Source organism: Mustela erminea, chromosome 3, assembly GCF_009829155.1.
Source record: "Mustela erminea isolate mMusErm1 chromosome 3, mMusErm1.Pri, whole genome shotgun sequence".
NCBI lineage: Eukaryota > Metazoa > Chordata > Mammalia > Carnivora > Mustelidae > Mustela > Mustela erminea.
This window is the reverse complement of record NC_045616.1, coordinates 133,453,552-133,478,762: the sequence shown is the minus strand read 5'-3', so window position 1 is coordinate 133,478,762 and position 25,211 is coordinate 133,453,552. Positions and strand designations below refer to the sequence as shown.

General features: G+C 37.8%; 1 protein-coding gene across 1 annotated transcript in view; it reads right to left on the bottom strand.

Annotated features, from left to right (window-relative positions):
- Positions 1 to 16,895: 16,895 nt before the first annotated feature.
- C9 (complement C9) overlaps positions 16,896 to 25,211 on the bottom strand; it is a 49,801-nt gene continuing 41,485 nt past the window's right edge. Inside the window, exons 10-11 of the mRNA XM_032337542.1 lie at positions 18,455 to 18,680; positions 16,896 to 17,335 (exon numbers count right to left, since the gene is read on the bottom strand). Coding sequence (XP_032193433.1) covers positions 18,456 to 18,680 — 225 coding nt within the window. The 3' untranslated portion in view covers positions 16,896 to 17,335; position 18,455. The remainder of the gene's footprint in view (positions 17,336 to 18,454; positions 18,681 to 25,211) is intronic.

Genomic DNA, 25,211 nt, shown 5'->3' with positions numbered 1-25,211 from the left:
TAGAAGAAGTAACTTCTTTTTTCTTTTAAAGATTTAATTTATTTATTTTAGAGAAAGAGGGAGCGAGCAGGAAGAGAGCCAGAGGGGGAGAGAGGAGGAAAGGGAGAGATTCCCAAGCAGAAGGGAACCTGATGTGGGGCTGGATCCCATGACCCTGAGATCATGACCTGAGCTGAAACCAAGAGTCAGACTCTTAACTGACTAAGCCACCCAGGACCCTCTGGAATAAATAACTTACTAATCAACTTTAGTAAAAAAATGAACTCATCCTCCAACAGAAGGAGAGTTCCCACTATTTTTCAAACAAGATGAGTAAATTGTATTTAAACTCATGGAGAGCAGGGAACGATTTTCTCTGTAAGTTAAACCCAACCTCGGGCAAGCATTTACTGATCTCTAAAAGAACTGTTGAGACAGGACAATGCATAACTAATCTGAACTTGATTTAAGGGGTCTTTTATCAAACCAACTAACTTGAAAAGCAAGGAGACAAAGAACAAAGCTTGTGGAATTCTGTGTTATTTATTGATGAACTTATTACTTTCTTTTGCTCTTTTGGCTATCATTTTAATCTTCCTCTGTTTTGGGTTTTGGGGGGCTCGTCAGGCTCTGCAGGGTCTGTTGAAGCTTTTCTACTCATGGCTCTTGCTATTCTCTTTTCATGGCTCCTCACCTTATCAGTCCTCACATGGTCTTCTCAGAGGCAGAATCTAAGTTGTAATCTTTTTGTCTCGGTAGGTCTCTAAGTCAAGGATGTTTAACTGACATGGTCAAAATACACACTCTCATCGCGTTGGTCACCGGGTTTGACAATTCGTTAATAATAATTTGTACTTTAACGAGTAAAAGACAAGGCCATACATGAGAAATCTATTTCTGCTTTTGTCATTCATCCGTTCATTCCCAGTTTCCTTCACAATTGTAAGGTTAGGCCAGAAAGTTTAGAAAATTAACAGATATGCTTTGGGATTTTACAGACTCAGAGAAGATGACAAAAAGGAAAATGGATCTTTCCGCCATTTCTTGAGTTCTTATTCCTTCCCACTGCCAACCTATTGCAGGTATGAATATACTTATTTTCCTAATTTGTTGTCTGTTTAATTTTAAAATGAGAATATTTCCATTTCAGTACAAGATAAATATTGGTGAAGACTTACATTCTTTTCTTTCTTTTTTTAAATACCCTATTTCACAAATTATGATTTGTCAGGCAAGAAGCCTACCTAAATATAAAGTTATCTATGACCTAATACAAAATTAGCTATCATGGGTATAACCTAGTGACAATTTCTCTTTTTTTTTTTGAAGTTTTTTAAATTATTTATTTGTTTATTTTTAAAGATTTTATTTATTTATCAGAGAGAGAGAGAGAGGGGGAGAGAGCGAGCACCGGCAGACAGAATGGCAGGCAGAGGCAGAGGGAGAAGCAGGCTCCCTGCCGAGCAAGGAGCCCGATGTGGGACTTGATCCCAGGACGCTGGGATCATGACCTGAGCCGAAGGCAGCTGCTTAACCAACTGAGCCACCCAGGCATCCCCGACAATTTCTCTTTTGATCAGAACACAAGAGTTCCTATTTTAAATTCTATAGTACCTTTTGGAACTCGATACTACTGCTACTTAGCAATGCTATAAGGAGGATTTAAGATTATCTGTAATGTAGTTATGAAACACATTTTTTACAACCTAATTTGTGAGATGATTCAATGTCATCCTGGCCCTCTTTTATTTTTAATAACTTCTAGATTGATAGACTTCAATAGGCTAACATATGATTAAAAATTGTTATTGATCTAAATATGATAGTGGGAAAACTGGATATCCATAATGCAAAAGAATGAAGCTGGAGCCTTATCTTGTAACAACATAAAAATTAACTCAAAATGATCAAAGATATAAAAACATAAGAGCTAATGAAACTGTAAGATGCCTAGAAGAACACACGGGGGGAGAAGGTTCATGACAAAATTGACTTCTTGGATATGACACCACATGCACAGGAAACAGAAGAAAAACTAGGTTAATTAGATTTCATCAACATTAAAAACTTTTGTGCATCAAAGGACACTATCAATAGAGTAAAGACAGCCTCAGAATAAAAGAAAATATTTTAAAATTGTATATATGATAAGGAATTAATACCCAAAGTAGGGTGCCTGGGTGGTTCAGTGGGTTAAGCCGCTGCCTTAGGCTCAGGTCATGATCCCAGGGTCCTGGGATCGAGTCCCACATCAGGCTCTCTGCTCAGCCGGGAGCCTGCTTCCTCCTCTCTTTCTCTCTGCCTGCCTCTCTGCCTACTTGTGATCTCTCTCTGTCAAATATAAAAAAAAATCTTTAATACCCAAAGTAGATAAAGAATTACTATAACTGAACAACAAAAAAACCTGATTAAAAAATAGGCAAAGGATTTGAATAGGTATTTCTCCAAAGAAGATATACAAAAGGCCAATAAGGACATGAAAGGATGTTCAACATTACTCATCATTAGGGAAATGTAAATCAAAACCACAAAGGGATACCACTTTCATATCTATTAGGGTGGCTATTATTAAAAAACCTAGAAAGTAACAAGTGTTGATCAGAATGTGGAGAAACTGGAACCCTTGCTCATTGTGAATGGGAAATGTAAAATGGCACAACTGTTGTGGAAAATAGTATTGCTGTTCCTCAAAAAATTAAATATAGATTTATCTTATGATCCAGTAACTCCACTTCTGGGTATATATCCCAAAGATGTGAAGGAAGAGATCCAAAGAGGTATTTTTACAGTCATGTTCATTGCAGCCCAAAGGTAGAAGCAACCCAAGAGTCCAGCAACAGAGAAATGGACAAATAAAATGTGATATATATATATATATGATATATATATGTAATTATATATAATGCTATATATATTTATGTATTATATCCAATATATTTATTATTAGATAAATATTATTAAACATTATATTATATGTTACATAAAAATACATCTAATATACAAATATAATATCTATATTTCATTGCTTTTTAATGCTGAATGACATTCTAAATTTTATATAGGAAAATTCTGATATATGCTGGAAGACATTCATTAAGTGAAACAGATGCAAAAGGACAAATGTTCAATGATTCCACTTATATAAGGAACCTAAAATAGTCAAATTCAGAGGTAGAAAGTAGAATAGTGGTTATCAGGCCTGGGGAAGTAGGGAATGAAGAGGTATGTTTTGCTAGGTGCTGAGTTTCAGTTTGGTATTATGAAAAAGTTCTGCGATGGATTGTAGTGATGGTAGCACAACAATATAAATGTATTTAATGACACTGAACTGTGCACTTGAAAACGGTTAAAATGGGGGCATGTGGGTGACTCAGACAATTAAGTATCTGCCTTTGCTTTTGGCTCGGGTCATGATCTCAGGGTTGTGGGACCAAGCCCTGTGTTGGGCTCCCTGCTCAGCGGGGCGTCTGCTTGTGATGCTCTCTTCCTCTCCTTCTACTCCTCCCCTGTTCCCTCTTTACAAAAAAATTTTGTTAAAATGGTACTTTGTCCCAATAAAAAAAAAAACTAACTTCTCTAAAAAAACAAACAACACTGAACCCACTAGAAGAAAGTACTAAGCCATTCTGCCATAAAACATTATTCTAAGTTTTTAGATTTAATCTTTTTGGCTTTTTAAATGTCACAAATATTAGAGTCACATTTGGAAGGATTTATATCAATAGCTTTGCATAATCACAATAGTAACAGCTACTGTTTATTGTTTGTCTGTAAAGGCCAAAGTCATTAAATGCGTTATCTCAACAAATCAACACAAAAAATCCTATGAAGGGGACATTATCACCCTTACGCATATCTTAGGGTTTAGGGGTTTAGTAACTTGTCTCTTGTTAAAAAGCGACACCATTCCCTTCTCTTGAATCATTTCACTGCTCTTAGCATGGTAGTGGGTAATGAATATGAGGTGGGGGTGGATGGGTTGGGGGGAGTTGGAGGTGAGCAGAGAGATAGATGTTTGTCCTGTGAATTCGTTATATAAGTGTGCTTATGTGTGATTGAGAGAGAATACTTTTATATCTTTTAAAGTAAACCTAAGGTGAGCCTAGTTTCTTAGCGACCATTCTGGGTTATTTTCATAAATAACTGTTGGGAAACTAACTCAGGAGTGCTATTGTGAGCTGTTGTATGCAGCAACCCCTTGTGTATACCAGCCAAAGGGCCCTGGGGAGACAGTGATGTAAAGCCAGGGTAAGGATGCCAACCCGTGAACCTGAAACATTTATTGGTTGCCAGATATACGATGCTATCTACCAGGTGAATAGTAGAATGAATAGGCTACCTGAGTTTTGAGTATAAAAAGGGAAAACTTCAGCGATCTCTGAAGCTTCTTTTCCTTTTAGAGAATATGAACACACATCCAGCTTCTCCGGGTCCTCTTGATAGTGGTTGGAATGTATGGCCTGAGACAGAGGACCGTTTTCCCCACATGTTTCTTTTCTTGAGTTTGTGGTGTGCCCTGCTCAGAGAGCATGTGGGGATGGGGATATACTGTGCCCAGTCTGCCTTGACTGAGCTACACCTTTCCTTCTCAAGAGTCTGCTTTCTTAAAACCACAGGCCAGGTTGAGCCAGGTAAGTCCTGGCAGCCTGGAGGTCCTCATCATCCCCAGTTTATCCTGATTCTTCCTCAGTTTAGGCTTAGAGACCATCTTCTAGGGACTGATTCCTGTTGGGCAGATTCTGGTGTCTCAATGGTGCACCCTGCTGGAAATGGTCTACCAGATATGTCTCTTGGGAAGGGAAGTTGGATGATCTGGCGGTCAACAGTGAACCTGCACTGTTCCCTCCATTTCCAGTAGAAGGGGCTCTGACCAATCATGAAGCTGACTCTAGTGAGTCTGGTTGAGGCTTAGCTCTTTACTTGTTTGACATTTGTATTTCAAAAGAGTGCTAGGAATTCTCAGGTTTTTTTTTTTATTTTTTAAAGATTTTTATTTATTTATTTGAGAGTGAGAGAGTTAGAGAGAGCATGAGAGGGGAGAAGGTCAGAGGGAGAAGCAGACTCCCCGTGGAGCTGGGAGCCTGATGCGGGACTCAATGCCGGGGCTCTGGGATCATGACCTGAGCTGGAGGCATTCACTTAACTACCTGAGCCACCCAGGCGTCCCGGAATTCTCAGTTTTTACTATGATAAATCCACTTAGTCCAAGCGCTCTATAGCAGACTCTCTCAACAGTGAATTTTTTAAGAGCTGAGTTCAGTACTTGCATGCATGTAACACATATTTACCCAGGCTTCTGGAGGCAGGGAACAGGAATTCTTCTGAGCTCCCAGAGCTACTTTCATATCCTAATGTACCAGGCCGGCACTTCTATGTTTAGAGCTCCAACTCCGTACCACACCTAGCACTTTAAAATGCATTCCTTGTCCAATAACCTTTTTCTTTGTTGTTTAAAAAAGAACTTGAAAATTATTGGTAAATATTTTAAATTGTTGGCAGATAAATAATTTGCTGTGATCTTTCGGTAATTATGTGCATTCCAAATTGGTGCAAAGTGAGAAAAATGAACATTTATTTATAAATGCAGGAAATGTTTATTAACAATAACAATCAACAGAGTTGACATGGTCATACTGTTTATGTTTATTAAACATTTATTAATTTTGATTTTGCATTTTTTCCTTTGTATTTTGAGTCTTTTTTTTTTTTAGGGGACGTCTCAGATCTTTTCAAAACCTCTGAGACCCTAAGTACATCACTATTTAATGGATAAAATCATACAGTCAGTTCCCTTAATCACTTTCCTTTTTTTTATTAAATTAATTAATTTATTTTCAGAAAAACAGTATTTATTATTTTTTTCACCACACCCAGTGCTCCATGCAATACGTGCCTTCTATAATACCCACCACCTGGTTCCCCCAACCTCCCACCCACCCCCCCGCCACTTCAAACCTTTCAGATTGTTTTTCAGAGTCCATAGTCTCTCATGATTCACCTCCCCTTCCAATTTACCCCAACTCCTTTCTCCTCTCTAACACCCCTTGTCCTTTTTTAAGATTTTATTTATTTTTTTTAAAAAGATTTTATTTATTTATTTATTTGTCAGAGAGAGAGAGAAAGAAAGTGCACAAGCAGGCAGAGGTGGAGAGAGAAGCAGGCTTCCTGCCGAGCAAGGAACTGGATACGGGATTCGATCCCAGGACTCTGGGATGATGACTTGAGACAAAGGCAGTGGCTTAACTGACTGAGCCACCCAGCTGTCCCAATTTCATTTATTTTATGACTGAGAGAGAGAGCACTAGCAGGGGGAGCAGCAAGCAGAGGAAGAAGCAGGCTCGCTGCTTCTCAGGGAGCCTAATTTAGGGCTCAATCCCAGGACTCTGGGATCATGACTGGAGCTGAAGGCATGTGTTTAACCGACTGAGCCATCCAGACTTCCCCCTTAATCACTTTCTTATGTGGGCTGCCTTACCTCATACAATTCATAGATTGGGTGGGTATTAAGCTGGACCATATGAAATTGCTGCCTATTTGTTCTTTTGTGTTTGTGGTTTTCTGTTTTGTTTTGTTTTGTTAACTATGACTGAATAGAGGCAATTTCACATGATTTAACCTAATTGTTTTTGGTTACAAATACAATACATTTCTTCTTCTGGAAACATAGAGTTAAACTGAATAGCTAAGACTAACAAGAGCAGAGTGTCATGCATGGAGTAGGAACTCAGTTGGTATTTACTGAATGAATGCATGCAGGTACCAATGAACGACCCAACAAGAAGCAATGATGTACACAAGAATGAAATTGTGTGTTATGGGCTTGGGGTAATGAAACTGTGGAACGTATTAATCATACAAAGCACTTTGGCAATTGCTTTTAAAGCCAACATTCTCTTCTTAATTTAATTTTGTTTGTTAGCAAGAGACTGGCATTGCCTATGGGAGAAAGCAGTCTTGGCATAGGTCACTGCTGACTGCTCATTCAGGAATAAAAAAAATGGAAACATCATAGGAGTTTAAAGAAGAAAAGAAGCATTGTGGATCTGAGAGTGTAAATTTCAGAGGTCAATAAGATGTTCATGTTGTTTTTCATTGGGAGCAAGTACTATCTCCAAGGGCAGGATCCTTAATTAGAAAGTCCTGGTTTTTACTTTTCTTTGATCCCAAGGAAGTCAACGGCTTTATATGTTTTTTGTTTTGTTTTGCTTGTTTGTTTGTTTTTGGCTGGTAATCCTAGAGAAAAGAAAGGATTATAAAATCTTAATGATCAATAGGACTTCAAATTTGGGTCCATCCACCCATCTCTTTATTTATCCCCTTATCCTATTGCACCATGATATGCCAGATACTGTTTAGGGGCTGGGAATAGAATGGGGTTTAAGAGCTAAGTCACATTTCCAAGCTAGAGGGATATTCATATTGTGTAGAATGATGAAATGTCATTTGTTCTAGAAAAGCAGTGGCAAAAGTGCTCAGGAAACAGAGACAGAGAACTGATTCCTGGAGATATTAGAGAAGATTTCACTGATGAGATGTTAGTGGTTTTGGGTCCAGAAAGAAGGTTTTACATGATTAGATTAACCAGAGGATGAAGAAGAAGGAAAAGGAGGAGGAGGAGAAAAAGGAGGAGGAGAAGAAAAAGAAAAGAAAAAAAAAAAAGAATCATGCTCTAGGAAGAATCCACAACAAAGGTTCTGGTTTAATTTGTGTGGATGAACATCTGTTTTCTTTTTCTTTTTGGTCTTTTTAAAGAAGCTAACAGGTAAATCTAGAGAGTATTAGGTTGAGAAACATTGGTGTGGAAGGAGTAGAAACACACAAGGGGAATAAAGGAAAGGGGGTGGGATTAATTGAGGAAGGAAAGTTGGAGAGTATTCTACTTTAAGTAAATAGTATGTTTAAAAAAAGGTGATGCTTAAGGTTTTCTATCTCATCATGGGGGCAGGGCCATGGGGTCTGAGAGGCAAGATGGCAGAAGAGTAGCAGACTGAGATGACATCAAGTCACAGGAGTTCAGCTAGATAGTTGTCAAACCATTCTGAATACCTACAGACCCAACAGGAGATCGAAGAGAAGAAGAGCAGCAATTCTAGAAACAGAAAATCAAACACTTTTTGAAAGGTAAGATGTGTGAAGAAGTGAATCCAAAGCGAGGGGAAGATAGGCTGTGGGGGAAGGGGCTGGCTTCCAGCAAGTGGTAGAGCAATGAAGCACAAAATTTGAACTTTTAGAAGTCTGCTCCCGTGAGGGACATCACTCCAGAGTCTAAGCGGGGGTGGAGCCCTCATGAGAATAGTGCGTTCTCAGGTCCCTGGGGTCACAGAAAGACCGGCGGTGTCTGAGTGTGGCAGAGCTCACAGGTATCAGAGTGAGTGAACTGGATACAGAGACAGAGCTGAAGAGTGAACTCTCACCTCAGGGTTACTTTAAACTGTGATCCGCGACGCAGTTAGATCACTGTTATATGAACAGGGACCCCACAAGTAGCAGATCCGGAGAGACTCTACCTTTCACCTCCAAACAGCATGACTGGGATCTACTGGGTTTGGAGACTCCAACCGGGGCTGTGCACCAGAGACAGAAATGCTCGGTCACAGGCTGGGTGAGCTCAGAGCATGGCCGGAGGCCAGGGAGATGGGAGCGATAGACTGCTTTTCTCTGAGGGTGCACTGAGGAGTGGGGTCCTGAGCTCTCAGCTCCTCCAGGCTGGAGATTGGGAGGCTGCCATTTTCATTCCCATCCTCCAAGTGGTAGGGAAAGCGTTCAGGGAACAAAAGCTCCCAAGAACGAACCTGAGCAGATTATTTAGCCTGGCCCCAGGCAAGGGCGGTGCAATTCCATCTCAGGCACAGACATTTGAGAATCACTGCAACAGACCCCTCCCACAGAAGACCAGCAAGAACATCTAGCCAAGACCAAGCTCACCAATCAAAGAGAACAGCGGAACTTCAGAGCTAGGGGAAAGCAATGCATGGAATTCACGGATTTCTCCCCATGATCCTTTAGTCTTGCAAAGTTAAATTAAAATTTTTTAATTTTATTTTTTTCTTATTCTATCTTTTTAACTTTTCCTCTTTCCTCTTTTAACTTTTTTTTAACTAGTTTATCTTAACAATACCTTTCAAAAAAAAAGTTTTTAAACCTTCATTAGTATAATCATATTTTATCCTACATTGTATTTTACCTTATTTTTTGGTATACAAATAGGGTTTTTTTTTCTTTTCTAAAAATTTTTGGGATACAATTTCTTCTACTAGATCAAAATATACCCTAAATCTAGCACAGGGCTTTTTTCTAGTCTCCAGCCTGAGCACATTCTCTCCACTTTTTTTTCTTTCTTTTTCCAACCAACTTATCAATTCCTTTTTTTGAATTATTTAATTTTCATCTTTATAGTCATAGTCCATCCCTTCATTGTGTTTACCCTTATTTTTGTATATATGTAAGTTTTTCTTTCTTTAAAATTTTGGGAGGTAGTTTCTTCTAAGACAACAAAATACACCCAAAATTACCGCTTTTCTTCTCCCCCTGACTTGGGGTCTCTTCTGTCTTGGTTAGTGTACATTTTTCTCAGGTCTTTGCCACCCTTTTAGTATCTTGTTCTTTTTGTTCATATATTCTTCTCTGGATAAAATGACAAGATGGAAAAACTCACCACCAAAAAAAAAAAAAAAAGAAAAAAAAAAAAAGAAAAAGATGCAGTACTAAAGGCTAGGGACCCTGTAAATACGGACATTGGTAATATGTCAGATCTAGAGTTCAGAATGATGATTCTCAAGGTGCTAACTGGGCTTGAAAAAGACATGAAGAACTAAAATCCTTTTCTGGGGAAATAAAAGGACTAAAATCTAACCAAGCTGAAATCAAAAAAGCAATTAATGAGGTATAATAAAAAATGGAAGCTCTTACTATAGGATAAATGAGGCAGAAGAGAGAATTAGTGACATAGAAGGCCAAATAATGGAGAATAAAGAAGCTGAGCAAAAGAGAGACAAGCAACTTCTGGACCATGAGGGGAGAATTCAAGAGATAAGTGATACCATAACATGAAACAATATTAGAATACTTGGGATTCCAGAAGAAGAAGAAAGAGAAAGGGGGGCAGAATGTATACAGGAGTGAATTATAGTAGAGAATTTCCCTAATATGGCAAAGGGAACAAGCATCAAAATCCAGGAGGCACAGAGAACCCCTCTCAAAATCAATAAAAGTAGGTCCACACACTGTCATCTAATAGGAAAACTTACAAGTCTTAGTGACAAAGAGAAAATCCTGAAAGCAGCTCGGGACAAGCAGTCTGTAACATACAATAGTAAAAATATTAGATTGGCAGCAGACTTATCCCGCGACCTGGCAGACCAGGAAGAAATGGCATGATTTTTTAAGAGCACTAAATGAGAAAAATGTGCTGCCAAATATACTATATCCAGCTAGGCTATCATTGAAAATAGAAGGAGAGATAAGAAGCTTCCAGGACAAACAAAAACTAAAAGAATTTGCAAACACCAAACTGGCCCTACAGGAAATATTGGTCCTCTAAGCAAAAAGAGAGCCTAAGAGTAGAAGACCAGAAAGGAACAGAGACAATAAACAGTAACGGTCACATTACAGGCAATACAAAGGCACTAAATTCATATCTCTTAATAGTTACTCTGAATGTAAATGTGCTAAATGCCCCAATCAAAAGACACAGGATATCAGAATGGATTAAAAAAAATCAATATGCTGCCTACAAGAAACTCATTTTAGACCCAAAGACACCTTCAGATTTAAAATGAGGGGGTGGATAACAAATTACCATGCTAATGGACATTAAAAAAAAAAAAAAGCTGGGGGAGGCAGATAAATTAGATTTTAAGCCAAAGACTATAGTAACAGATGAGGAAGGACACTATATCATACTCAAGGGTCTGTCCAACAAGAAGATCTAACAATTTTAAAAATCTATGCCCTTAACATGGGAGCAGCCAACTACATAAACCAATTAATAACAAAATCAAAGAAACACATTGACAATAATACAGTAATAGTAGGGAACTTTAACACTCCCCTCACTGAAATGGACAGATCATCCAAGCAAAAGATCAACAAACAAATAAAGGCCTTAAGTGACACACTGGACCAGATGGACATCACAGATATATTCAGAACATTACATCCCAAAGCAACAGAATACACATTCTTCTCTAGTGCACATGGAACATTTTCCAGAATAGATCACATCCTGGATCACAAATCAGGTCTTAACTGGTACCAAAAGACTGGAATCATTCCCTGCATATTTTCAGACCACAATGCTCTGAAGCTAGAACTCAATTACAAGAGGAGAGTTCAAAAGAACTCAAATACATGGAGGCTAAAGAGCATCCTACTAAAGAATGAATGGGTCAACCAGGAATTTAAAGAAGAATTGAAAAAAATCATGGAAACAAATGATAATGAAAACACAATGGCTCAAAATCTGTGGGACACAGCAAAGGCAGTCCTGAGAGGAAAATATATAACAATACAAGCCTTTCTCAAGAAACAAAAAAGTTCTCAAATACACAACCTAACCCTATACTTAAAGGTGCTGGGGAAAGAACAGCAAAGAAAGCTTAAAGCCAGCAGGAGAAGAGAAATAATAAAGATTGGAGCAGAAATCAAAGAAATAGAAACCAAAAGAACAGTAGAACAAATCAAGGAAACTAGGAGCTTGTTCTTTGAAAGAATTGATAAGATTGATAAACCCCTGGCTAGACTTATCAAAAAGAAAAGAGAAAGGACCCAAATTAACAAAATCATGAATGAAAAAGGAGAGATCACAACCAACACCAAAGAAATAGAAACGATTATAAGAACATATTATGAGCAACTGTAACCAGCAAATTTGACAATCTGGAAGAAATGAAATGGATGAATTCCTAGAGACATATAAACTACCAAAAATTAACCAGGAAGAAATAGAAAACCTGAACAGACCCATATCCAGTAAGGAGATTGAAACAGTCATCCAAAATACCCCAACAAACAAGAGCCCAGGGCCAGATGTCTTCTCATGGGGAATTCTACCAAACATTTAACGAATAATTAACACCTATTCTCCTGAAACTGTTCCAAAAAATAGAAATGGAAGGAAAACTTCCAAACTCATTTTATGAGGCCAGCATCACCTTGATCCCAAAACCAGACAAAGACCCCATCAAAAAAGAGAATTATAGACCAATATCCTTGATGAACACAGATGCAAAAATTCTCATCAAAATACTAGCCAACAGGATCCAACAGTACATTAAAAGGATCATTCACCACTACCAACTGGGATTTATTCCTGGGCTCCAAGGTTAGTTCAACATCCACAAATCAATCAATGTGATACAATACATCAATAAAAGAACAAGAACCATATGATACTCTCAATAGATGCTGAAGAAGCATTTGACAAAGTACAGCATCTTTTCTTGATCAAAACTCTTCAAAGTGTAAGGATAGAGGGTACATACCTCAATATCATTAAAGCCACCTATGAAGAAGCCACAACGAATATCATTCTTAATGGGGAAAAACTGAGAGCTTTTCTGCTAGGGTCAGGAACACAACAGGGGTGTCCATTATCACCACTGCTACTCAACATAGTACTAGAAGTCTTAGCCTCAGCAATCAGACAACAAAAAGAAATTAGATACATTGGAATCAGCAAAGAAGAAGTCAAACTATCACTTTTTGCAGATGATAGGATACTTTATGTGGAAAACCCAAAAGAATCCACTCTAAAACTGGTAGAACTCATACAAGAATTCAGTAAAGTGTCAGGATATAAAATCAATGTACATTTGCATTTGTACATTTGCAATGTACAATGCATTTCTATACACCAACAATAAGACAGAAAAAAGAGAAAGAGTACATCCCATTTACAATTGCATCCCAAACCATAATATACCTAGGAATAAACGTAACCAAAGAGGCAAAGAATCTGTCAGAAAACTATAAAATACTCATGAAAGAAATTGAGGAAGACACAAAGAAATGGAAAAACATTCCATGCTCATGGATTGGAAGAACAAATATTGTGAAAATGTTTGTGCTACCTAGAGCAATCTACACATTTAATGCAATCCCTATCTAAATACCATCAATTTTTTTCAAAGAGATGGAACAAATAATCCTAAAATTTATATGTAACCAGAAAAGACCTCAAATAGCCAGAGGAATGCTGAAAAAGAAAGCCGAAGTTGGTGGCATCACAATCCCAGACTTCAAGTTCTATTAAAAGCTGTCATCACCAAGACAGTATGGTACTGGCACAAAAACAGACACATAGATCAATGGAACAGAATACAGTGCCCAGAAATAGACCTTCAACTCTATGGTCAACTAATCTTCAACAAAGCAGGAAAGAATGTCCAATGGTTAAAAGACAGCCTCTTCAAAAAATGGTGTGGGGAAAATTGGACAGCCACATGCAGAAAAATGAAATTGGACCATTTCCTTACACCACACACGAGAAGAGACTCAAAATGGGTGAAGGACTTCAATGTGAGAAAGGAATCCATCAAAATCCTTGAGGAGAACACAGGCAGTAATCTCTTAGACCTCACCCACAGAAACTTCTTCCTAGAAACATTGCCAAAGGCAAGGAAAGCAAGGGCAAAAATGAACTATTGGAACTTCATCAAGATCAAAAGCTTTTGCATAGCAAAGGAAACAGTTAACAAAACCAAAAGACAACTGACAGAATGGGAGAAGATATTTGCAAATGACATTATCAGATAAAGGGCTAGTATCAAAAATCTATAAAGAACTAATCCAACTCTACACCCAAAGAACAAATAATCCAATCAAGAAATGGGCAGAGGACATGAACAGATATTTCTGCAAAGAAGACATCCAGATGGCCAACAGACACATGAAAAAGTGCTCCATATCACTCGGCATCAGGGAAATACAAATCAAAACCACAATGAGATATCACCTCACACCAATCAGAATGGCTAAAATAAACAAGTCAGGAAATGACAGATGCTGGCAAGGATGCGGAGAAAGGGGAACCCTCCTACACTGTTGGTGGGAATGCAAGCTGGTGCAACCACTCTGGAAAACAGCATGGAGGTTCCTCAAAATGTTGAAAATAGAACTACCCTATGACCCAGCAATTGCACTACTGGGTATTTACCCTAAAGTTACAAACATAGTGATCTGAAGGGGCACGTGCACCTGAATGTTTATAGCAGCAGTGTCTACAATAGCCAAACTATGGAAAGAACCTAGATGTCCATCAACAGATGAATGGATAAAAAAAATATATACACAATGGAATACTCTACAGTCATCAAAAGAAATGAAATCTTGCCATTTGTGACAACGTGGATGGAATTAAAGTGTATCATGCTTAGCTAAATAAGTCAAGCGGAGAAAGACAACTATCCTATGATCTCCCTGATATGAGGAAGTGGAGATGCAACATGGGGGGTTAAGGGTGTAGGAGAAGAATAAATAAAACAAGATGGGATTGGGAGGGAGACAAACCATAAGTGACTCTTAATCTCACAAAACAAACTGAGGGTTTCAGGGGGGAGTGGGTTATGGAGAGGGTGGTTGGGTTATGGACATTGGGGAGGGTATATGATATGGTGACCCCCTGTGCCCCTGGGGAAAATAATACATTATATGTTAATAAAAATAATTAATAAAAAATAAATTGGACACTGGAACTGAACATTTTGCAGAAAATGGGGTGTCTGGAAGATATTTCTTGAGAGAAAGATTCTGCAAGAAAGAGTTCATCAAGGAGCTGGTGGACCATCCTGAGTCAGGTGTGAAAAGTCAGCCAGAAGATATTAGCATCCTTAAAACTACTATGTATATAGGTAGAGGGAACTTGATCTTCTTTATCTATGAAATACAAAATGTGGAAACTGAAACAAGAAATTTACATAAAAAACTGGTGCAAAATGAATGAAAAAAACAGGGCCTCACAAGAAACAAATTAATCCTAAGAATACTCAGAGTAATAGGATTCTCACCAGAGCAATTTTCACTGAGGATTAAACCTGTAATAAGAAATTACTAAGTACACAGAAAAAAAATGCCATGAGAATGAGTTTGTAGACTTAATAGACAAAAGAATTGCAGTGCAAAACTACATATTCTGGAAAATTTAAGAGAGACTCCCAAATGAATGTTTAATATCCTTAAAAAGATAAAAGTAAGAAAATAATACAGTAGGCTAGGATTAATTAAAAATAGATTAAGGTCTTGAATGTAAGATTTGATACCATAAAGCTCCTAGAAGAAAACATAGATAGTAAACTCCTTGACCCAGGTCTTAACAATGATTTTCTGAATATGACACCAGAAACAAAAGGAAAAAAAGCAAAACTAAACAAGTGGTACTAAATTAAATTTGAAATATTCTGGACAGCAAAGGAAATCATCAACAAAATGAAAAGGAACCCACCGAATGGGACAAATATTTTCAATCCATATATCTGATAAACAGCTAATATGCAAAATATATAAAGAACTCATACAACTCAATACCAAAAAATTTTTTTTGATTAAAGAATGGGTGGAAGATCTGAATAGACATTTCTCCAAAAAAGGCATACAGACGGCCAGTAGGTACATGAAAGATGCTCAACATCACTAATTATCAGAGAAATGCAGATCACAACCACAATGAGCTATCATCATGTCACACCTGTTAGAATGGCCAGTATCAAAAAACCAAGAAATAACAAGTGCTAGTGAACCCATGTGCACTACTGGTGGGAATATAAATTGGTGCAGTCGCTATGGAAAACATTTCGGAGGTTCCTAAAAAAATAAAAAATAGAACTACTGTATGATCCTCCAGTTCTACTCCTGGGTATTTAACTGAATGAAAACACTAGCTCAAAAAGATATATACACCCCTATCCTATAATTACTGCAACATTTTTTATAATAGCCAAGACATGGAAGACACCTAAGGGTCCATCAATGGATAAATGGGTAAAGAAACTGTGATGTATATACATAATGAAATATTCAGCCACAAAAATGAATGACATATATGGACCTTGAGGTCATTGTGGTAAATGAAATAAATCATACAGAGAAAGAGAAATACTATATGATCTCTCTTATATGTGGAATCTCAAAGGCCAGAAAACAAATAAAACACAAAACTCATATAGATACAGAGAATAGATTGATGGTTGTGGGAGGTGAGGATGGGGTGGGAGAAATGCGTGAACCATTTTTGTTTTATTTTTTATTATTTTGTTATTTATTTTTTGTTTTATTTTGTATTTCTTGTTTAATTTTTGTTTTTTTTAAATAAATGAAATAGATAATAATAAACAAATGATGAAGAAAGATCCTTACGATTTATTGTAAGTGATAAAAGCCAGACATAGATCAACATATATAATTTACTACCATTGGGTAAAGAACAAAAATGGGAAAGGAAGGATATCTCTAACTCTCTATGTCTCTCTCTCTAAATATATGTGTTTTTTTCTTATTTGCTTGCATATAAAAAAGATGTAGAAATAAGCATCAATGATAATAATACCAAATAGTTTTGAATGCTTTCTCCAAATTCAAGTCCTTTGTTAGTCTTTTACATGTGTTATCTTACTGCGAGTCCATGGGTCCCAAGCACCTTCTGTCTAGTTTTTGTTTTTAATTGAAGCAAACACATAAAAATCATGTTTTAGGTAATTGGCCCTGCTACTGTGGCCATATCCATTTAGAATAGAAATCAGCATCTTGGCAAATGTCCACTATATATAGAACAGACATAAGGAAGTCCAGGAGTTTATGCTATCATTAGAAACTCATTCTGTTTTAGAAACACTATGTATTAGATAATGGAGTAATGCTCAATTGATCCAATCAGATTCTGTAGCAGATAGCATTCCCTTGGAAATAGACTCTGAGAATCTGAGTTTGTATGCAGCATATTTATTAGTGTGTGTTCTTGGGGAAAAAAAAATCTATGAGTAATGTGGAAAGCAAAATTAGGAATAAGGGGAAATTTAATTGTGATGCTCTTGCAACAGAGGGTTCGGCAAATCACATGGGGAGCTCTGAAACTGGATGGCACTTCTGAGTTGTCCTCATTGAGGCAAGAGGGCTGGCCCATCAAATGCCAACCACACTGACCAGTTAGCAGATAATGAGCCTCCCTCAGGCTGGGAGCACAACCTTGGGTATGGCTGGTTCCTTGTCGCAGGGTGATTTCCGTTTAGAATTGAAATGGTGTGTGAAATATCAGCAGGTGGCACTCCTAGGAGGTGGAGGGATGGGTACTTGATCCTGAAGGGAGATCTGGGCCGTACACCATGACATCCCCTTTAGTCTTAGGGAATTATGAATGCAGGAGGCACTGAGAAAAGATACAAGTGGTAGAAGCAGAGGGAATAAAGGAAGTGATAAACTGAGTCACAATAGTGTTAGTGTCATTACAATATTAACAATAAGGGGGGTGCCTGGGTGGCTCAGTGGGTTAAGCCACTGCCTTCGGCTCGGGTCATGATCTCAGGGTCCTGGGATCAAGCCCCATGTCAGGCTCTCGGCCCAGTGGGGAGTCTGCATCCCTCTCTCTCTCTGCCTGCCTCTCTGCCTGCTTGCAGTCTCTCTCTCTCTGTCAAATAAATAAATAAAACCTTAAAAAAAAACCAATAAGGTATTTATGTTGCTACAATAGTTTCTGGACATCTTGAGAGACTTTTGTATCTTTAACAATGATAAATGATAGATCTTCATAAACAGCCACCAAAATTGTGGTAACAGCTGAATTATCCCTGTTTCCTGTAATCTGAAAAAGTGAACCCAAAAGACATAGGTCTTATTCAAGGGTATTTATAAGAATACGTGAAGAAAATATTCTCTGGAAAATATAAAAAAATTTAGAGAGATTAGGAATTTTGCTTACTTGCTTAAAAAAAATTACTGTTGACCCTTGAATAATGTGGGGGTGAGGAGCACTGGCCCCTGTAGAGTTGCTATTTCCCCCAAATTAGCCTCCCCCAATAGCCTCCTCTTGCCTAGAAGCCTTACTGATAATATAGTTGATTAACACATTTTGAATGGTATATGTGTTATATAGTAATTCTTATAAAAATGTAAGCTAGAGAAAAGAAAATGTTATTAAAAAAATCCTAAGGAAGAGAAACTACATTTACAATATTGTAGTGTAAAAAATCCACATTGAAGTAGATTTCGAACCATGCAGTTCAAACTCACATTGTTCAGGGGTCAATCATTACAATTAAAAAATTTTTATTCATAGTTCTGTTTAAATGCAGAGGTAGAAGATATAAAATTGCATGCTCAGTGACATATAAAGTCTGATTTGTCCATTTTCATTATTCACTCAGTTTTTATATTCTGTTTACCTGGATAATCTAGAATGTTTTCACAAATTAACTCAAGGCTAATTTTCAAATTAAATACCCTCAAAAAGCAGTTTTGTTTCTAATAATATATCATAAGTTGTTCTTACCTTAAGTTACTCGTTTACTGATTTCACAGGCAATCCCCGAAAATGTGATGGGGCAGGAACACAGACATTGTCCATCCAGCAGAACCACTGTACCTCCATTTTTGCATGGGTCACATTTTCCCACATTGAATTCCTTGATGTAATCGTCAATGGCACGTTCCAAATTTTGTTTCTTTAGATGTGCATCTTTTATGTGTACTGGAACCAGATTATGTATAGGAGATAGCTACAAGATAGCAAACCATTTAATTTTAGGGTTTTTTCTACTGATGGGGTTGTGCAATACCATTCACTGAATTAGTTTTTTTTTTTTTATCAATTCGTTAATTCAACAGAGGCTTATTTAATGATTGGTATTGGCAGATATCATGTTAGTCATAGTAGTGACCAAAGCTAGGCATAACCTCTGTGATCATGGAGATGGCATCATGGAGGTAAGAAGACTGACAGTAAAATAATCATACAGACTGCGGCACCTGGGTGGCTCAGGTGGTTGAGCCTCTGACTCTTGGTTTTGGCTCAGGGAGGGCTCTGTGCTCTGTGGGAAGTCAGCTTGAGATTCTCTCTCTCCTTCTGCCCCTCCCTTATCCCTCTTTCTCGAAAATAAATAAATGAATCTTAAAAAAACTATAGTTGTGACCAAAACTAGGCATGATTTCTATGATCATGGGGATCACACTGTGGAAATGAGAAGACGGATATTAAACCGATCATACAGATAAACTTAAAATGGAAGCTATGGTAGGTGCTATATGGGATGGGTACATGTGTTTTAAAAACGCACAACCATGGATTTAATTGTTTCACAAGATCATGTATTGATGCTATTTGTGAATTGTTTTTGCTGTCTTTTCTGCTCCTCTTCTCTTCTACTAGGTAGTCAAGGGCTCGCTATCTCTTGCTGACATGGAGGGTTTCAGTGTAAGACCAAGAACAGAAAGCTCCTAAAGACAAATTCTTTACTGCCCCAACCCCGCCCCCAACCCAAAAGCCTGAACTCACTGAGAAATTTTTGCAGGGAGACTATTTCAATGTCAAATTTAATTAGACTTAAAGAAAATGAAGTAAAATGATTTATTCTGCACACTTAAATTCCTGGAGTTAGATACACAATTGTTACAACTGATGCAGGGAAGCTCGGAAAGGCTTCCCTGAGAAAATGTCCCGTAAGCTGAGATTTGAGAGTTTGAGGGTGCGGGGCCAGAAAGAAGAATATTCCAGTCATACAGAAGTTCTATGGGGGAGACCATAACATATATTGGAAGTGTGTATCATATGTCTATGTAGGCAAATTCAATTGCATGACTCTAAAGAGCTATTTGAGTAAATAAATCATTGGGAATTGAGGCCCTTGCATGGTCTAGCACTTTGAAACAGAAGGCCACAAATTTTTTTTTTTAAATTTATTTGACAGAGAGATCACAAGTAGGCAGAGATGCAGGCAGAGAGAGTGGGCGGGGGGTGGGAAGCAGGCTCCCACTGAGGAGAGAGCCTGATGTGGAGCTCGATCCCAGGACCCTGAGATCATGACCTGAGCTGAACGAAGACAGAGGCTCTAACCCACTGAGCCACCTGGGTGCTCCAGAAGGCCACAAAATTTAAAAGAAATTGGAATTCAAAGACGCAAGAAAGAAGAGATTAAAAAAAAAAATACCAGAAATTCCTGTATAGGAGTAATGATGGATTAAACAATGTCAACTGATTTTTTTTTTTTCCTCTGAGGACAATGACAAAAGATGAACAAATAAACCAAAAGTATAAATCTGCTTGATCGCCCTGGAGAACTAATGAGACTACTTATTGGAATAAGATCTGGGAGGAGGTGGAAATGCAGTGAGGTGAGCCTAGTGTTTTGGGGCCACAGTCCCCTTGACACATTTCCTAATTTGGGAATAGGCAGTAGGGGGGCTGAGGTAAAGTAGCACAAATTACTGGGCTGGGGAAAGAAGGTTGGTATTCAGGAACAGCAAAGGAAAACAAGACATGCTTTGTTGAAACCCAAAGAACTACAGCTCTAGAAGAAAGAAGGAATTGGAAGTGGGGTAGCTCTGGAAAATCCTGCAGTCTAGTTTGCATTAGAATAAACTTGAGGGCACCTGGGTGGCTTATTTGGTTAAGCATCTGACTCTCGAACTCGGCTCAGGTCTTGATCTCAGGGTTGTGAGTTCAAGCCCCTCATTGGGCTCCATGCTGAGTGTGGAGTCTACTTCAAAAATAAAAATTAAAAAAAAAAAACACAACACAATAATCTTGAAACATTGTAACCCCAGAAACAAATAAAATCATCTCAGCTATTCATAGAACAACTTTTAAAGTATAGTATCCAACCCCTAATAAAAATAACTAGGTACACAAGGGAACAAGGCAATATGAAATAGAACCAGTAGGAATACCAGAAACTAGAAGCAGAGCTGAGAGGATGACATGGTTAAGTGACCAGACTTTTACATGAGCAGGGGGAATAAAAGAAGAGATCAACAATTTTAGCAGGAAACTGGAAATTATTTTTTAAAATAGAGGATTTGAAAAAAAAAATAGAACTATTATAAGTTGATATTATAATATTCCAGTTAGTGGACTGGTTACATAGCAACTGTGATACAAATGAAGCAAAGTTAAGGAACTTATATTTAAGGAATATAGCTCAGAAGAAAATATTGACAGCAAAGCATAAAGAGATAAGACAAGGAAATACAGAAAGAGGAAACATAAAAGACAAGAGTGAGAAAGTGAAAGACCCACATAGTTTGAGTCCCAGAAGGAGAAACTATTTAAGAAGCAATATTTGAAGAGCTAATGGCTGAGAATGAAACAAGCCTGTGAAAGACAACAAGGTACCTCAGAAATGAGAAGCAAGGTGACAATTTTTTCTTTTCACACCTAGGCATATCAGAGTAAAATTGCTAAAACAAAACAAAACAAAACAAAACCCACACCAAAACCCAAAACCCAAAACCCAAAAAACAAAAAATAGAGTACATCTTAAAAACATCTTTTTTTCTTAAGATTTTATTTTTAAATCATCTTTCCACCCAACATGGGGTTCAAACCCACAACTCTGAGATCAAGTGTGCATGCTCTACTGACTGACTGAGCCAGCCGGGGGTCCCAAATCTTCGAATCATCTCAGTAAAAAAGCCATAGTACTTTGAAAGTAGACTGATATCTGATTGAAACAGATAAGATCAATAACACAAATTTTTCTAGGACAATGAGATATTCATAAGAGATTTTTAAAAAGATGACCTTGAAACTTGTATCACTCACACACACACACACATACACACAAACAACTAGATTGACTGTAGAAACAAAAGTAAAAACAAAACAATAAGGCTTCTGGAAGATAGTATATAGAAGAGTATCTTCAAGACCTTGAAGTAAAGAAAGATTTAAATAGGACACAACAACATTAACTATAGTGGAAAGAAATACACAAAATCTACACTATAATTCCTGACATGATGTACTGAGAAGGACACAGCATCACTTCTGTGGTATTCTCACCAAAACGCATAACCTTAATCTTCTCTAAGCCTAAATTGAGAGACCTTTGACATAACAGGTGACCAAAACTCATCAAAACATGTCAAGTCAAAAAAAATGTCAAGGTCATGAAAGATAAGAAAAGTCTGAGAAAATGTCCCAGGATGGAGGGAACTAAGGGGACATGACAACTGATTACAATGTAGGATTTTGATTGGATCTTATCAAAAGAAAAAGGATATTAGGGGAAAAAACTGGTGAAATTTAAATAAGGTTAGACAGTGTTACTTTTCTGATTTGATCAATTGTATGATGGTTATGAAATTGTTAACGTTCAGGGCTTCTGGTTTATAGAGTGTACGTGAACTCTGTTCTATTTTTGTAGTTTTACTGTTTATAGTATTTATGCAATTTTACAGTAAATCTAAAATTATTTCAAAATAAAAAGTACACAAGAGAATGTCTGCTATAAAAATGTATCATAAAGTGTCAAAATCCTCAAGTGAAAGAAAACATTTATTATACTTTAAAGTGAGAATAGGTTTGTATCCAAAATATACCAAGAACCTCCACAGTCCACGTAAATGTTCACCAGCACCCTCTGTTTTATGAGTTAGTATATGGGACTTAGACTTCAACAATGTCCTATTTATTTGGAAGAAAGTAGCCTCTTACCGACATTGCCCCATTGGCATGAACAACATAAGCATGTGGCAGGGTTATTTTGGTTTTTAGGAAAAGAAATTCATCTTGTTTTACCCTTCAAAGGAAAGTCAAGGCCAGATAATCTAAGATACAGGAATAGAGGGTCATGGAGAAACTACATGTGGATGAACTGCATGAGCAGTGTTCCAAGAGATAAAGACGAAGGTCATGCAGTGATCACTGTCTGAGAGGAGCCTCAAACCCTGCAGGCAAAAGTCCCACAAGAAGACAAGGAACAATTAAAATGTACTTTGGGGGGCACCTGGGTGGCTCAGTGGGTTAAGCCTCTGCCTTCGGCTCAGGTCATGATCTCAGGGTCCTGGGATCGAGCCTCGCATTGGGCTTTCTGCTCAGCAGGGAGCCTGCTTCCCCCTCTCTCTCTCTGCCTGCCTCTCTGCCTACTTGTGATCTCTGTCAAATAAATAAACAAAATCTTAACAAAAAAATAAAAAATAAAATGGACTTTGGGAAGTGTTCCTAAGAGCCACATATTTTTCTGATGAACTTTAGCTCTCTACTAATTAAGAAAACAGTTCTAATTTTTCTCCTATCCTAGTTAACTCTGTCTACCATTTGTAGATACTTTCAGTGGAGGTAATCTGTCACAAAACTTGCCAACATACAAATTAATGGAAATATAATTTAATATGAAGTACGTTGAATTTTCTCACAGGCTTCCAAACTAATTAAACTTTGTGCCGAATGTAGTTTGTTGATAGAGGAGTGTTATTTTCATCCCTATACAAGAGAGTTCGGAATGATTTTCGCTACATCTTTGTAACTGTAATGGCGACAGCTCAGAGCACTTGTACTACAGCTCTTTAAAGACATCAGTGGATCACTGCTAAGAGTTGCACAATATAACAAAAGTGGCAGGTAAATAGTTCATTATGCTTCAAGTTGCCCCAGAAAGAGCTTAATGTAGCTTGACATGTGAGTGCATTTGAAGGGTAAATTTGGTTGAGGGAAATGAGAAAGGGAGAATGGAGGATGGAAAAGGCAAGATGAGGGCAAAAGCAACACAAAATTCATGCCAGGAGGACCCACCCATTGGCATGAGCTGGGTCATAAATTTGGGTAATTTTCTAGGGCATTGAGTAAGACAACTGAATGTAATAGTCACATGTATATAAGAAGTATTTACACGATTCCCAAGAGAAACAAAATGATCCTTAACACTGAGACTAAAGAATAGTGTCTCCCATGAGTTCCCATAAAGGAGACGGTAGTATTATGTAACATCCCTTTAGTAAATAAAGTAGTGGGTTATTTAACTTTGGTTTTTATAATGCCAAGACAGGGTTTTACAGGAAGCCAACCTGCTATTCACTAGCTGTACTGATCTCTGCCGCTTTGCTCTAGAGGAAATAATACACTTTAGATCTCTCTGGCCATCATTAATAAATGTAATTTCTTCAGATGACATTTTTATAACTAGCCTGTAGCCGTGAGCTTAAGAAGAAACCCAGTTCAGGGCCACCTGGTTGGCTCAGTGGGTTAAAGCCTCTGCCTTCAGATCAGGTCATGATCCCAGGGTTCTGGGGTCAAGCCCCACATTGGGCTCTCTGCTCAGCAGGGAGCCTGCTTCCCCCTCATTCTGCCTGCCTCTCTGCCTACTTGTGATCCCTGTCTCTCAAATAAATAAAATCTTTAAAAAAAGGAGAAGGAGAAGAGGAAGAAGAAACCAAGTTCAGCTATTCGTTGAGCTAAAAGAAATATTGTGTTAACATTCAGGGAAGCTGGAAACTGAATTTATATACTTCCAAGAAAGTTGAAGTTCTGACAAAAGTTAATACTGAACCCTCAGTTTGTTTTGTGAGATTAAGAGTCACTTATAGGAAGCGGAGGTGAACCATGAGAGACTATGGACTCTGAAAAACAATCTGAGGGTTTTGAAGGGACGGGGGGTGGGTGGTTGGGGTACCAGGTGGTGGGTATTATAGAGGGCACGGATTGCATGGAGCACGGGGTGTGGTGCAAAAATAATGAATACTGTTATGCTGGAAATAAAAAAAAAAAATAAAAAGAAAAAAAAAAAAAGAAAAAAGAAAAAAAAAAAAAAGAGTCACTTATAGTTTGTCTCCCTCCCAATCCCATCTTGTTTCATTTATTCTTCTCCTACCCACTTAAGCCCCCATGTTGCATGGGGGGAGGGAGTTTGGGAGAAGGGGGTGGGATTATGGACATTGGGGAGGGTATGTGCTTTGGTGAGTGCTGTGAAGTGTGTAAACCTGGTGATTCACAGACCTGTACCCCTGGGGATAAAAACATATGTTTATAAAAAAATAAAAAATTATAAAAAAAAAAAAAGTTAATACTGAAGACAAGGCCCTATCGCTACATGAAGAAGGGTGGAGGAAAAGTTCTTGGGCTGGGTTAACACATTCCTCAAAGAAGCGGTTTAGCGTCTGCTGAAGCATATGGGTGAAGCAAAAATCAAAGTGACAGGTACTACTTAGTAGAGCATGGCCTTAATTACTTTATTTTTTTATTTTAGTTTTTTCATAGTTACTTTAGCATGGAAAAATATATTATGGTATGTTATGTTATGTTGTGTTATGTTGTA